This window comes from Hylobates moloch, unplaced genomic scaffold, assembly GCF_009828535.3.
Source record: "Hylobates moloch isolate HMO894 unplaced genomic scaffold, HMol_V3 SCAFFOLD_8, whole genome shotgun sequence".
In the NCBI taxonomy this organism is placed as follows: Eukaryota; Metazoa; Chordata; class Mammalia; order Primates; family Hylobatidae; genus Hylobates; species Hylobates moloch.
Genome location: NW_026652283.1, coordinates 4,993,209 through 5,009,077, shown reverse-complemented (window position 1 = coordinate 5,009,077; position 15,869 = coordinate 4,993,209). Strand labels below are relative to the sequence as shown.

The window sequence follows — 15,869 nt, the reverse complement described above, 5'->3', positions numbered from 1 at the left end:
GGTGAGAGGGCACCTTTGCATTCGGAGCCCTACATGTCCTGTTCAGGACAGCTCTATTCCCACTGCACAGCACAAAAGGGTCCGCTCACAGACCTGGATGTCCTCACCTCCCGTGCCTTCGCTCAAGCTGATTTCTTCTCAAGGACTTCCCTCTGCATTTCCCCAGCCGTGTGGACCTCCTCCATCCCTCCAGACCCATCTCAGACACAGCATCCTCCATGAGAAAGGCTCTTTTGAGAGCACCCCCCATACCTGACCCTCGCCCACTCCTGAGGACCCAAACTTTGCTGTAACCCAAACTGATTTCTGTAACAGTTTGGTTATGTGTGCACCTAGTTTGTGCTGTTTAGTAGACTGTGGGCAAATAATTCCCTCTCATTCATCTTTTTATGTCTTACAGCTCTAGTGCAGCACCCGTGATAAACAGTGTTGAACTAAATCCGATGGTGTTCCCATTTTGAAGGGGCAGAGCTTGCTCTAGGCTTTCTCCTGTACCTTATATAATAATAACAACAACTGGCCTCTACTGAGGGCTTCCTTCCTGACAAACATCTATGTCGTTTATTACATTTGTCCCATGACAACTCTAAAAGAAGGCCTTATTATTATCTCTATTTTATAGTTGCACAAAACTATTTTAGAGCAGGCTGCTTAGAAAGGTATCACCTGCATTTGGTCATATAGCTAATAAATGACAAATCGAGATTTGAACTCAGACCTACCTGCCTCCAAGCCTCACTCACCTAACTAAAATGCTGGACTGACTACATGCTGCTTCCTGCACCAGCCCCGAGCCTCCTCCTTATGTCTTCCCAGTTCTCTCTTCCACCTGGGCCTCTTTTCCCAGCTTTCTGTCCTCTCCCTCCTGGGGCACAGCTCACTCTGCAGCTGCTCTCTGGAAGCCCTGTTTTCTACTTCCCTAAATTCTTTATCCTGCTCTGTTGTCCAGCATTCACTTCCAAGCTCTCCTTGCCTCACTTTCCTCTGCTTAAACTCCCATTTCCTAGACTGTCAGTGTCAGGCCTCTGAGCCCAAGCTAAGCCATCGTATCCCCTGTGACCTGCCCCTACACATCCAGATGGCCGGTTCCTGCCTTAACTGATGACATTTCACCACAAAAGAAGTGTAAATGGCTGGTCCTTGCCTTAAGTGATGACATTACCTTGTGAAAGTCCTTTTCCTGGCTCATCCTGGCTCAAAAAGCTTCCCCACTGAGCACCTTGCAACCCCGACTCCTGCCCGCCAGAGAGCAAACCCCCTTTGACTGTAATTTTCCTTTACCTACCCAAATCCTATAAAACGGCCCCACCCCTATCTCCCTTCGCTGACCCTCTTTTCGGACTCAGCCCGCCTGCACCCAGGTGAAATAAACAGCCATGTTGCACACACAAAGCCTGTTTGGTGGTCTCTTCACACGGACGCGCATGAAAGTCAGATTATAGTTAGTTGCATTTGATTTAACTAATTCATACTAAAGTGTGACAATTAGCCCCTTAAAGTTCAATGGGAACTTGTCATTTGAAAAGAGGATATTTGTCATCTCCAAAAAAAGAATTTGAATGTCTTCCCAACAGGAATTCCAAAATTGTTTGAAGCAATGGCAACATTTTCTAATCACCTTCTCCAAGACGACCTTCTCCAAGTTGACTGCTTTGAACATTTATTTATTTATATGCCTGAAAGTCCATAAACATACATTTGCTTAAAAAGTATAATAAATTTATGGTTTCTTCACATGCTGTTTATGATACAATTCAATTGTCTCATTAATGTACATTTTTCAAAAGGACCATATCATTGTTCCTATTTCACACCAATCTCTTCTGTCTCAGAAATGTAGTGTTCACGCTAAATCACCTCTGCAGCCTATAGCTTAAGGGTGGCCATGCCCAGCATCAGTGATGGGTGACTACTCATTAACAGCAGAGATCACTTAATCCTCAGCTTTGCCTTCTCAGTGTTTTCTCAGAAAAGAGACAACCAACCAGACCCCTCTGCAGGTGGTATCAGAGCAGCCTCCTTCAAAGTTGCAGAACACTGGCTGGGTGCGGTGGCTCACATCTGTAATCCCAGCATTTTGTGAAGCCAAGGCAGGAGGATCACATGGGGTCAGGAGTTCAAAACCAGCCTGGCCAACATGGTGAAACTCCATCTCTACTAAAAATACAAAAATTAGCCAGGCATGGTGGCAAGTGCCTGTAATTCCAGTTACTCAGGAGGCTGAGGCAGGAGAATCGTTTGAATCCAGGAGACAGAGGTTGCAGTGAACCAAGATTGTACCACTGCACTCCAGCCTGGGTGACAGAGCAAGACTCCATCTCAAACCAAAAAAACAAAATACACACACACACACACACACACACAAAGCTGCAGAACAAAGGCCTCTGTCTGGCTCTGGGAAATTGCAAGCTCCACACAGACTTAGGTCTGCCCTGGTGGCCAGCAGCTGTCAACATCTGGAACCTATTTCTTACTCCAAAAAGCCACCCAGACAGAACTGACTTTACCCATGATTGGGCCCAGTGATGTGGTCATGAGAGCTTAGTGGAGGGACCCCTTGATGATTGCAGGGAATTGGGAATGTTGGGTGAGGCCTGATTGGACCTCAGTAAACCTAAGCTAAGGGCACCAGCTAAACAGATTATCAAAATTTTTTGCAATAACTTGACATTTGATATTTTAATAAAAGCACTAAGGGAAATACTAGAACTTCCAGGGATTTTCTTAATTCACGTTTTGGTTGGTATTGTTTTTATTTTTGCACTATGTATGGGGGAGCATGATATTATTTTCAGTGCTTAGGACTTCTACAGATTTACCCAGTCCTGGGCTGAGGGATTGGAGAAGTGTATTTTATTGGATTGGAGTTGAGAACCCTAATTAAATGTCACACACGGCCCACTAATGTCATATTTATGCTTAAATCCCAGCGTCTAGCGTAGCCTCTGGCACATGAAAGCTCAGAATATGCGTGGTGGCCTGGTTGACCTTGGCCCTGCAGGCACCACTTGCCGCTGGTGTTATTAACTAACCTGGCCACCCAGGGCTCCCCCACGAAAATGACAGCAAAGAATAATGGAAAGAGAAACTCATATCACCCTTACTACCCACTACTTCCTCTCGGGTGACCATTTCATTCATCTTCCAAACTGGGACGTTATGGGAGAAGATGGGATGAAGTGTTATAAATAATCAATAAAACTTCATTGTTTCACGCCTGTAATCCCAGCACTTTGGGAGGCTGAGGCAGGCGGATCACGAGGTCAGGAGATCGACACCATCCCGGCTAACACGGTGAAACCCCATCTCTGTTAAAAAATACAAAAAATTAGCCGGGTGTGGTGGCGGGCACCTGTAGTCCCAGCTACTCGGGAGGCTGAGGCAGGTGAATGGTGTGAACCCCGGAGGTGGAGCTTGCAGAGAGCCAAGATCAAGCCACTGCACTCCAGCCTGGGCGAGGGAGCAAGACTCCGTCTCAAAAAAAAAAACAAAAAAACAAACAAACAAAAAAAAAAAACTTCATTGTTTAACAACAGGTATATCTGGTTGTCCTTGGCAGATGAGACACATGGTCACTCTGTCTCTCACCAACATTTTTTGTTTTTTACCTAGAGTATGAACATGTCCAATATTCTAGCTCTATCCCTCAGCCCATCCTCTCTTTCATTCTCACCTTATAGTTCTGCCTGGTCTCTGAAACACTCCCCTGAATCCCTTTCCATAGAGTTCTCTTTCTTTTTAATTCTAGGAGTCCAGCTCACATTAAATGTTATCATCCACCTGGACTGCACATATGGTGAGTCAAGGCAGAGCAAAGGGAACCATCAAACAAAGACCGTGCTCCTGCAGCTTCCTGGACGCCAAAGAGTGTCTGTATCAACTGTTTAACAAACGCATTTGGTGTAGGAGGCACTGAAATGATTGTGTTTTCAGTCAGAAGAGGAGGCAATTCAGTCCAGGAAGTCTTATTGGGTACCCGCTACTGCCACAGCCCAACTCTAGGCACTGGGATATACATAGGAAGATGATGAGCTCTGATCTACTCTCAAGGAAGGGTGAAGAAGTAGAAGTAGAAAAACAGCTAACCACAGCTGGGGCAGAATACGTTTGTGATAGAAGTGCCAAAAAAGGAGAAATGGCACTGGACAAGAGGGACTAAGGATAGTTTCTTTGAGAAGAAGATATATTTGACATCACATTAAGGAGGACTGAGGCAGGTGGATCACCTGAGGTCAGGAGTTCGAGACCAGCCTGACCGATGTGGTGAAACCCCGTCTCTACTAAAAATACAAAACAATTAGCCAGGCATGGTGGTGGGCGCCTGTAGTTCCAGCTATTAGGGAGGCTGAGACTGGAGAATTGCTTGAACCTGGGAGGCAGAGGTTGCAGTGAGCCGAGGTCATGCCACTGCACTCCAGCCTGGGCAATAGAGGGAGACTCTGTCACAAAAAAAAAAAAAAAAAAAAAGTCAAACTAAAGGGACTGAAATTATTCTATTCAGGAAACCTGGCATGACATAATAAGAGTGGTGTCCTGGAGAGATGAATTTGAAGTCAGATGTAGGGTAGACTGGAGGTTGCAGTGAAAGGGAAGCAGAAAGTCCATGTGGAGGTCATGTTTGCCATCAGCCGTCCTAGATTCCAATTCAAAACTGGTGTCCAGATGATGTTGAGTTGATAGGTAGCTTCACCACAACCAAAGAAGAACATAAATAGGAATAACATGAAACTGCAGAGAGAATATAGTAGAGGACCAAACGCACAAGCAAACTCAGTTGTCCAAGTCGGGTATCGCTGAGAATATATCGTTGTAACCGGATGCCTTGGTCGCCTAAGTGTAATTGGGACCACTCTCCTCAATTGGCCTAAGGGATGTCCATTTAAAAAATGCAAGTGATTGCAGTAAGGTAAAGTTTAATCTGCTGGGGAAGAAAGCAAACAAACATGCATTGGTGTCTTAGGTACATTCCCTGTAATTGGCATGGATTACTGAGAGCTACAATTCAGGCTGTAGTAATCTCAGTTGTTTATGAAACATGCCTAAGGGGCAGCTGTTTGGACTCTGGAGCAAAGCTGCTCTATAAATCTTCAGTTTTATAATGGCAGCAATTTGGAAATTTATAATAAACATTACAATTGCAATAGGGTCACATTATTCAGCAATTCCTAAGAGTAGGTCTTATATTGGAACACAATTCACAGGATTACCAAATAATAAAGCTGAAGGCTCCTAAAAGTAGCCTGGTTCCAGAAGACCAATTACTACAAAACCGAAGACATAAAAAAAAAAAAAAAATGGAGCAAAGCTTGTTTTTAAAAAATGTAAACTCAGGATTCAACAGATCACTATTGATCTCTTACTATATTGCAGCAGATGGGCTCAATCTGTGTCAAAGGCCATGAGCCAAGAGGGCCATGGTGAGTGACAAGGCAGGATCTCACCTGAGCAGGTCAGCTTGCAGCCTAGGCAATAGCCAGTTCAAGGGACAGAGTGACCATGGACATGAGAGGCCTGGGGAGTTGAGAGGAGGGTCCATGGGGCAGGAGGGTGGGGAAGACCTACAGTAATAAAGACACAGATTTCTATGTGACCCTTCTTTCACACTGCTTCTGAAGGTCTCCTCTTTCAGGAATCCTGGCTCAAACAACTGCACCAGGCTTAGATCAATCCCCAAAACCATTAAGTGCAATTATATTTCTCTGTGGCATTTATAGCTGGTTCTTTAGATTTTGTCCTTGATTTTTATATGTGTGGCTCCCTATACAGGCAGGTGTAGCATGCCCACATGAGTCAGTGAGTTTCCTGAGGGTAGAATCTGTCTCATTTCTATCACCACCGTACTACCTAGGATTGACGGGCTTGTTCTGAGACTTGAGACTCCTGTAGGAGGCAGAAGTGACATCCTCAGTGCACACAATGTCATGCACAAGAGGTTACAGAGAGCACAATGAGAGGAAGGGGCGCTGAGCAAGCCCCTTTGACAGTTAGCGCTGATGTCCAGCTCCTGCACAATCCTCATCTCACCACTTCTCTCAGAGGCAGGGCTACAGGAAGGGAAAAATCCCACGCCTACCGGAGAGGTGCTGGGAGGAGGGAGTAGTGTGTGCAGGATAAAAGGGGAAACGCCATTGTCTTCCAGGGCACTCCAGTCTGAAACATAAATGAGCATATGCTTCTAAGGGTCCAAATCAAGTTCCCCATCCAGGTGTAAGTGAAGCTTTCATTGTGAGTTTCTGAGAAATGGCATTTTTTTGCACACAGATGTTTGGTTTTCCTGATGCTCTCTTCTTGGCCCCACCACATCCTCTCTCAGATTTTTTGGTTCCTGTTCCTGGTCTTAGAATAGTTTTGAGGAATTCTAGGTCTCTAGGACTCCCTGCTCCCTCTGCACCCCTCCCCTCACCTTGGGACCTGCCTCCTCCAGGATCCCTAGGTCGTTTGTATCTGCTTTTTGCCACGTACCCAGAATCCACAGGGGTGTGCTGCTAGCTGGTAAAACAAGCCAGGGGTATCTGAGGGCCTTTGCCTGCCCCCTCAAATTAAAGAAAAAAAATCAGATTTAAATCTGCTGCTTGCCTTTCGGCAGAAACTTATGCTGTGCCTCCCTCAGTGAGGTGGTCCAGCTGCATCTCTTTGGATTTGCTGCCTGCAGTGGCAGGGCTATCTTCCTGCTTCTTGATGGTGAGTGACCAGCGCTGGCCCTGGGATTGAAAATCCTGCCCAAAGCACTCCAGTTACTTGGCTTTCCCCAGCTCCCAGCTCTGTCTGAGGTCTCCACCCTCTGCTTCTCCAAGAAAACCTAGGCTCCCCACAAAAGTCCCTATAGTCCCAGCACCACTGCCCCCAACTCATTGTCTCTTTTTATGTCTTCTTTTGCTTCACTCAAATGTCTCCTCTTCTGTAGCCATGCATCTCTCTAAGTAGCACATCTGTCCCCCAAACGTAACTGACATTGCTCATTTCCTCAATTTGAAAATTATCTCTTCATGCTTACTGATTGTTGATCCTCCCCACTAGACTGGAAATCCAATCAGGGAAGACCTCTTGCTAGTTATTCTCAGAGTCTAGCACGGTGCTTGCCTCATAGTAAATATCTGTTAAATGACTTGAGCAAATGAATGAATGATAGTACTAAGTACGCTGGATTTGCAATGTTTCCATTTTCCCCCTTAGATAATGAGATGCTTCTTTAGGGGGACCCGTTCATCACTGTGCCATATTTCCATTGCCTATACTGCCTTGAAATTTGAAACAAACACAAGTTGAAATTAGTAACATCAAATCAGAGGAGGCAAATCGGGGCTTCAAAGGTAGCTTGGATACAGATAAACTGACATGGCAGGGATGTGCCTCAGGAAGCAGGGTAGGTAGGGCAGCTGAGTGAGAACTGGGAGGCTTTCATGCAGAAGACATGGAGTGGAATTACTGAGAGAAACCAAGCCTAGGAGTCAGGGAAAACAACGCCAATATTAATTGGGGGCGGGACCTTGGGTGAGTTCCTCTTCTCTCTGAACCTTGGTTTGTTCATCTATGAAATGAACGGGACAGACCAGATTATTTGTAAGGTTCCTTCTAGTGGAAACATCCCTTGGAGGAAAATTTGATGCTAGAAAATAAATGACAAGTAAAAGAGAAGGTAACAGGCATCTTCCTCTGTCTGGAGGCCTGTGGTCTGGAGTTGAGTCTCTCCAGGCTGGGCTACCCTGGCCCCAGACCCATGCACACTGCTACATGAGTAGACACCGCCATACCTGTGCATACCATACACACACCATGTGCACACAGAGGCCACCCGGCCCAGGGCCTACCTGGATAGCCAGAGAAGAACCAGCTAAGGGGGGTGGGGCAGGTGAAATGCCCCCTCCAGAAAAAGTCTAAGGCCAGCAGGAGAAGGAGGCGTATGCTCTGGTGGTGGGGGTCCACTTCCACCAACAGCTCAGGGAAAAACCCGCTGGCCAGAGTCATAGGCAGAATTTCCAGTTTGGCGTCTTCTTTCTCTTCCCTGAAAATAGAGCAGCCTGTCCCACAAACACGTAGAAAAAAAAATCTAAATTTTATGAGGCGGTAGAAGCAAGCTAAATCTTTCTTCCAAGATCTACCATGGGCTAGGAAATGCCAGCACGCGACCTCCTCCCCAAACCAAAGATTGGCATTTGCAATACATGCAAGTTGAACTGAGCAAAATCAAATCAGGGCAGACAGATCAGGGCTTCGCAGGCATGACTGGACACCCAGGAGGCAGCCGCTGTGTGACTGATAAACTGGTGAGCTGATGTGACAGGGATGTACAGCTCTGGAGCTGAGGCTAGTGTTCACATTTTTAAAAGATTACATTGTATATGGTTATATAAGTAGCTACACAATAGCCTCAATTTTGCCTCTTGGCCTAGAAAGACTAGAATATTTACTTTCTGGCTCTTTCAGAAATGTTGCCAACCCTTCCCCTGAACAATTGCCGCATCCCCCAGCTACTGGCAAAATTGGAGCTGCCACTATAGTCACCGACCTTGAACTCTGGACTCCATCCGAAGACAGTGAGGGGGACACGGCAGCAATTCTCCTCTGGGCCACTGCCCTCCCTGTCCTCGTCCGGCATGCCCTCCCTTCTTCCCGTCCTCACTGCAAGGCCTGCAGCGGCTTTTCTCTTCTACCCTCATCCTCACTGATTCTCTCACTCCCACTTATGTCCCACATAGCTCGGAACCCCCTACAAGGTACTTGGACACACATCATCTTGCGTGACTTGCTTTTGCTTTATACTGATTTCTTCCCCTGTGAGACTTCAGCTATATGAAGGCAGGAATCACATCCTAATATTTTTCCCAGTATGTCCTTCCACATGCAGGAGAGTGCTGGGCTCAGAGTAGCTGCTGAGTAGATCTGTGCCACTGAGGTCAAATGAGAGGAGAACGCTTGTTCCTCACCCAGGGTCAATATCCACTGCGCACAAATCTGCCACTTCTGGAGGAGACTTGAAGAAAGGTGTCCCTGCACCAAGAGAAACACTGTGTCATGCTAAGCCTGGGAGTGCTTTCCTCATTCATGCAGAAATGACACAAATCCCAACTCCCTGGAAAAACTCCACCAGGGCTCCTTGTCTCTTTCATTCTCCCATCTAGAGGACGTCCCCAGCAGGGCAAGATGAGGGACTGAGACTTTTAAAGCATGTGAATTTGTTTTTCCTGAACCTGTAATTACCTAAGGTTTAGCAAGCATTTAGGCAGAAGAAGAAAAAAAGTAGGCAGTAAAAAAGAGGGAAGCCAGATGTTTTGCTGTCCTTATACCCAACGGAAACCTGCTTTCTGGGCCTTGGTTGCCAAAGCTGGTAGACTATAAACTCAGGAGTGGTTTCCTCCCCTGGGAACCAAGAAGCAACATCTGGATAAAAGGCTTGGCAGAGGCCCCTTGATTTAATCTCCTCAGGAAGGTAAAGGCTACGGAAATCAATAACAGCAGAGAAGCTGGGAAGGGTGGGAGGGGACAGGAAAGGGCTCCTTACCTCAGGTAGCCTGGGGAAGAGTCTTGACTCTCAGAGCCCTTCCCTGCTAATTACATCAAAAAGCAAAGCAGGATGGCTGGAGTGCAACAGTGGAGACTGTTTCCAGAATCACAGCAACAGGTGCACTGAGAACATGGCAAGATGGAAATACTCTGAACTGCCTAGTGGGTGTCCCCCCAACCAGTGCTCCAGGACAGATCTCACACATCACTGGTCCCCAGGATCGAAGGCTACAACAGGGGACTGAGATGCTGGACTCCAGGGTTCCCTCTGGAACCACTCTGGTCCCTTTTGGAAACCTGCTTCACAATATCTTCCCTGAAAAAAAAAAATTGCAGGGACCCTCACTTTCTCACTCCCTCCACTCTATCCTTGAGGAGTTCTATAAGATGATGCCCATTTACTGGACATTTTAAAGGTGCAGTCCATTCTAATTGGACCAACATCTTGTCAGGCACCTGGACACATGGAAGGCCTGGGGGGCTTCTCTCTCAGTATTTGCTTGAGCCTAAAGGAATAAACCTTCAGATGAAAGGCAGTGACATCGCTTGTTTTTAAGGAAAGCTGGAGCCCTAGGGTGATTTCCCCGTCCCAATCACTAGGTGTGTGCTAAACTACAAACATTAGCTTTAAAGGCAGAGAGGGCTTGGAGGTGAGACCGTGTACAGTTGAGCTCTGGCAAGATGCCCTGCTTTTAGGCAGATTGTAAATTATAAATAAATAAAGTGTCTCTGTTCTTCTTCCTTTGCCTTAGCATGCAGTGAAAATCAACAGAGCCCTGTCTGCACAACCCTGTTTCCTCCTCAGATTTGGTGTTAAAAGCTTCTAGACTAGAAATGACTTTGGGCACTCACAGATCCCGGCTTTCCTTACCTTGCTGGCCATTTTATTTAAACCACAGTTCCCAGGCATTGATTTATAGATCTCCTCTCACCCACAGGGAGATCTGGCCACACCCTGAGAACTAGCCATGAAGCCCACTCTTGTCCTGGGGGAAGTGTGATTCCAGCCCACCAGCCCACCCTGGTGAGGATGTAAAACAGCCCCAGCTTTGGATTATTCAGCAGAAAAAGCAACAGCAGGAATCCGGAGCCCCACAGATTCCTATCAGCAGATAGCTAATCCCAGAGAGAAATGCTAGCTAGTGTTATGCCAACTGCAATGTTTTGCCACAGCCTTCCAGTGACAAGGGAACAAGGAGATTTGTTCTGAGTTTAGGGATTACTTGGGGGCAAGGCCACAATCTGTAGAAAACAGCTTTTAACGTGAACAAGCAAATCCTTCCATTTGGCCTCTCACTGTTGCTGTTACCATAAAGACTTTACGTGCTCCTCTGCCATGCCAGGAGGGCAGTGAACAACCAGGGCAGGTCCCTCTGTGACTCGCACGCTGGGGCTGCCAGGACTGCTTCATGTCTGTGAGAATCAGCCTTGTTTCTCAGAGCTGCTGAGAGCCACCCTGAGGAGGGCTGAAAACCTGCAGACAAAGGAATGAAAGCCGTGCGGGGAGACCCAGCAAGACTGTCAGCGGGCTGATCCCATTTTTCCTTTAAGTGCCCTCCCTACTCCAGGCTGACCATAAGGGCTACTACTAGTGCTTCAGAGAGCATCTCCCAGGGGAGTCCGTGCCATAAACAGCCTGGACAAAGTTCCCCCACCATTGTCTATGAGGCACCAAGGGGTGCACCGAAAAGACATCGCCAAGCAAATCATGAGCTTTTCAGATTTCTCTAACCCCAGTCAATGCGTTTGCTCTGATGTCAAAACCAGAAACAGCCAGTGACAGACTATTTTTAAAAATTTCAGAAAATGTATCAGCTGCAAAAAAACTAACACTTGCCTCAACAAGGTAACCTTTTATTTCCTGGGATAAAAATAAAGACAATAAATTATCAGAAGTATTCCTCCAATATCATTAAAATGCTTTTTGAAGAAAGTGACAAGAATTGTTTAAGGTGCACACAAAAAGTCAGATTTGCCTTTCTTCAAGAACATTCTCTGCCCTAGACACAAAGCACCAATACCACATCCCAGAAAAGACAGAGGCTTGGAGACACAGGAACCAGAACAGCCCATAGCAAGACCTCTGGCTCTAATATAAGTATCACAGGAAAACATCAGGACAACTCTTTCTTCCATAAATACAACATGTATCTTGAAAATATATCCAAAATATCTCTATCTGAACTACAGTACAAAAAGCCACTTACCAGGCATAAAAATAATATTTTCCCCTACACACAAATACAATCATATGTAAAGCAAATTTGGAACACATGGATGGAGGAGTTACATAATCTCTTGGGATCTGGGCTATTTAGAGTCATTTTTGTTTGGGTTATCCCTCTGCTGGGTATAGGAGACTGGCTACAAATACATCCATCTCACAGCGCTCACCATTTCAACAGCTCCTGCGTCATGGAATGTGGTACTTTTTAAAAATAGGCGACCCTTGGGTGTCATGGAAAGAACAGAGAAAATGGGGGGATCGAGGGAGGGAGGAAAGGAGTGAAAGGAGAGGGGTAGACTGAGGTTACAGTGTGACTTCAAATACTCTGCGGTATAATGTAGATATCCATGTTCAGCAAGCCTCCCATTCCCTACCCCACTGCCACCAGTCTGCCTGAATCTCCTTTCACAAATCTGTTTCCCGGCTGGTGTCCAGGCAGAGGGCATAAAGGGACCTCCGCAAGTCCACGTTGCTCTTGGCCTTGACGTTACACTTCTCTAGGGGGCAGCTGCCCCTTCGGGCACTGTCTGCATTCTCCAGGGTCCCCCCAGCCTTGCAGAAGGATCCCCTGCTCCCGCTGACCTTCCGCTGGACTCCTCTGTCCAGCCCCGGCCCCTGGCTCTGAGTGCCCTGCTCTTCCTTAAGGACTGCCGGCTCCTCGTGGTCCGTCTCCCGGTGGTAGAAGTAATTGAAGTTGGAGACGATGACGGGCACAGGCAGGGCAATGGTGAGGACGCCGGCGATGGCACACAGCGAGCCCACGATCTTGCCCCCAACAGTGATGGGCCTCATGTCCCCGTAGCCCACAGTGGTCATGGTGACCACTGCCCACCAGAAGGCATCCGGGATGCTAGAGAAATGGGTGCCCTGGTTGTCAGCCTCTGCGAAGTAGACGGCACTGGAGAAGAGGATGACCCCAATGAAGAGGAAGAAGATGAGCAGCCCCAGCTCCCTCATGGAGGCCTGCAAGGTCTTGCCCAGGATCTGCAGCCCCTTGGAGTGGCGGGAGAGCTTGAAGATGCGGAACACCCGGACCAGGCGGATGACTCTGAGGATGGCCAGGGACATGGCCTGCTGCCCGTTCTGGCCGCCTCCTCCGCCCCCCGGCTGCTGCTCTGCCAGTTCGGTGCCCAGGGTGATGAAGTAGGGGAAGATGGCCACCACATCGATGATGTTCATGATGTTCCGGGAGAACCCCGCCTTGCTGGGGCAGGCGAAGAAGCGCACGAGCAGCTCGAAGGTGAACCAGATGACGCACGTGGTCTCCACGATGAAGAAGGGGTCGGCCAGGGTCCTGGGCAGGAGCGGTGCCACCGTAGGGCCAGAGGGCGGCGCCATGACCCCGCTGCCGTTGGCCCCAGGGGCGGGCGCGGGAGGCTGGTGGGGCGCCGGAGGGTGGCGGAGCAGCTCACGTTCATCCCTGAACTCGGGCAGGGTCTCCAAGCAGAAGGTGATGATGGAGATGAGGATAACCAAGACCGAGACGATGGCGATGGCCCGCGCGGACCCAGAGCTCTCCGGATACTCGAAGATGAGCCACACCTGGCGCTGGAACTCGTTGCGGGGCAGGGGCTTCTCCTCTTCTTTAATGAAGCCCTCATCCTCGCGGAAGCGCTCCATGGCCTCGTCCCCCAGCTGGTAGAAGCGTATCTCGTCCGCGAACACGTCCAGGGAGACGTTGACCGGCCTCCGCAGGCGGCCCCCGGACTGGTAGTAGTAGAGGATACCGTCGAAGCTGGGCCGGTTGCGGTCGAAGAAGTACTCGTTCCTCAGGGGGTCGAAGTAGCGCAGGCGCTTGGCGGGGTCCCCCAGGAGTGTGTTGGGGAACTGCGCCAGGGTGCCCAGCTGCGTCTCAAAGCGCAGCCCGGAGATGTTGATGTGGACGCGCTGGTGGTGCAGGGACGCCGTGCCCAGAGCCTGGTCCCCCACCGTGCCCAGGCCGGGGTCGCCTTCTTCCTCCTCGTCCTCGGGAGGCGGCCGTCGAGGCTGTGGCAGCTCCTCGGGCAGCGGAGGCAAGGGCCGCACTCCCGGATCCGCGTCTCTCTGTGCGCCGCGCCCCTTTGGCGCCGGCTCCTTGGGCCCATCGCTGAGCCCAGCCGTCGGGGGACACTGGAGCTCTCCCGCTGTGGCCTGGCCGCAGCCTGCCCGGGCCTCATCGCCTCCTCTGACGGTCATGGCACCGCCGTTCTCCAGGGGCACCAGGGCGATCTCCATGGCGCGGGAGCAGAGGGCATGCTGCGCCCCAGCTGACCGGCTCCCGCGCCCCCTACTCACGCTCTGCGGGCGCCTCCCTTCAGGCTCCGCTGCCGCGGTCGGCCGGCCCCTCTCTGGGGCGAGCTGGGGTTGCTGGCGCGATCCCCTCGCTTGGCCCTGACGTCAAGAAGCCGCTGCCCTGCTCTCTGCCTCTCTCTCTTCTGGCATCCCGTTACCAAGCAGCCGAAAAGCCTCCTTCCAGCAGATGCAACCTTCAGCCGCCCCTCTCTGGCTGCGCCGCGCTTGGCCTCCACCCTCGGCGCCTCCCCCGCCTTCCCCCCTCCTCTCCCCCTCCTCCCGCTTCCCCTCCCGGGTCTCGTGGCAGCGAGTGTCTCCCCGGAGGGCGCAGCTGGGGCCCCTAGCAAGGGAAAGGAGGGGCTGAGAAGGGTGCAGCCCAGCGGAGGGAGGGAAGGAGTAGGGAGGATGGAGGAACAGGTTGTACCGACAGCGCTGAAATTCCCAGGGCAACCAGATGAGAATAGCTCTGGATTTCAGTTCACCTGGGAACCCGCTGGAAGCCGAGTGGAATCCAGGGGGAACGAAGTGCCTTGGGCTAAAGGGACGAGGCTTTGAGCTGAGTCGGAGTATGAGACACAGAGGCGGGAGACCCCAGTCCTTTTTATTTTGGAGAAATAACGATATTTCTTTGGGAAGAATTACAGAAGGGAGGGGGGCCACGTAGTTACGGACCTTGAAATACATGTATCAATGGAGAAGCATCTCTCTTCCCGTCTTCCTACAGATCCACAAAAATGTACGAGGGGGTTGGAACCTTGCAGGATTCCCATGCCCTAGCCTGTTTCCAGTAGCGACCCAGTGGCAGCCTAGGCAAGCAGCCTAGTCAGGAGATGAGCTGTCTGGTCTCAACCCAGCAGAACCCCTCCACCCACTCCAACGAATCCCATTTGCAGAAACCACAGCAGGGAAGGGGAGAAGCGATTTTTACAGTCCTGGTGAGGGCTAATCCTGCCTGGTGAATCTTGGAGCTAGCAACTGCATCTAGGTCCATGAAGGAGGCTGAGGGTGGAGGTGGCTTATGAGAGGGAGCCAGGGAGGTTGTCCAGTCTCCAAGACTGGAGAATTCCCAAGAGTGGAATAATAACAACCAATACTTACTTGGCTCTCATTATGCACCAGCCCATTCTCAGCACTTTACAAATATTGTCTCTGTGTATTCCTACAGCAACCTATTTTGTAAGTACTATTATCATCACCATTTTATAAACGAAGAAACTGAGGCACAGAGAGATTGACAGACTCACCCAGGCTTACGCAGGTAGAAAGTGATGACGCTGGAACTCAAACTCAAGCAGTCAGAGTTTGGCCCTTGTCCCCTATATTTCACTCCTCTATAGAAATGCATAATCCCTTTTCCTGATACGAGCACTCCCTCACTCCAACATCTGGCCTGAGAACTGTCGTTCCCTGCTGCAGGAGGCAGGAGGATGGCTGATATAACATATTAATCTTTCTAGGTTGGGACACTAGGAAATCTTCCCCTGCCCTGCGTCTACCCCTGCAGGGAAGCAGGCACTGGTAACCAAGAGAAATCTGTTTCAAGGTGTGTGTCTGGAACTGCCAGACACAGTCTCCAGAAGCTTCTTGGTTTTAAATTATCATAAAGTGGCTGTGTTTTTGAAAGTCTGTTTTCATTGTCTATTTTTGTTTCTGTATATTGTTTCAGATTTATATGCGTGAAGTTAGGACCTCTTGTCAATGAATGTCTCTATCCATAGGGTGTGATTTGGAAACTTGGTCCTGGGTGCACAAGTGTGTGTTGCAATAGCAGGGCATAGACACACAAACTTGGGTCAAGGTTTGAGAAGTATGTGTGCATATGGCTTTTTAAGAGTTTATACGTGAAGGTGGATGTGAATTTGGTGTACGT

General features: G+C 49.3%; 1 protein-coding gene across 1 annotated transcript; it reads right to left on the bottom strand.

The window, feature by feature from the left end:
- Positions 1 to 11,367: 11,367 nt before the first annotated feature.
- Positions 11,368 to 13,942, bottom strand: KCNA5 (potassium voltage-gated channel subfamily A member 5). Its single transcript, XM_032159001.2, has one exon. It carries the CDS (start codon positions 13,940 to 13,942, stop codon positions 12,134 to 12,136), a length of 1,809 nt encoding a protein of 602 aa, XP_032014892.1. The 3' UTR covers positions 11,368 to 12,133.
- Positions 13,943 to 15,869: the final 1,927 nt, after the last annotated feature.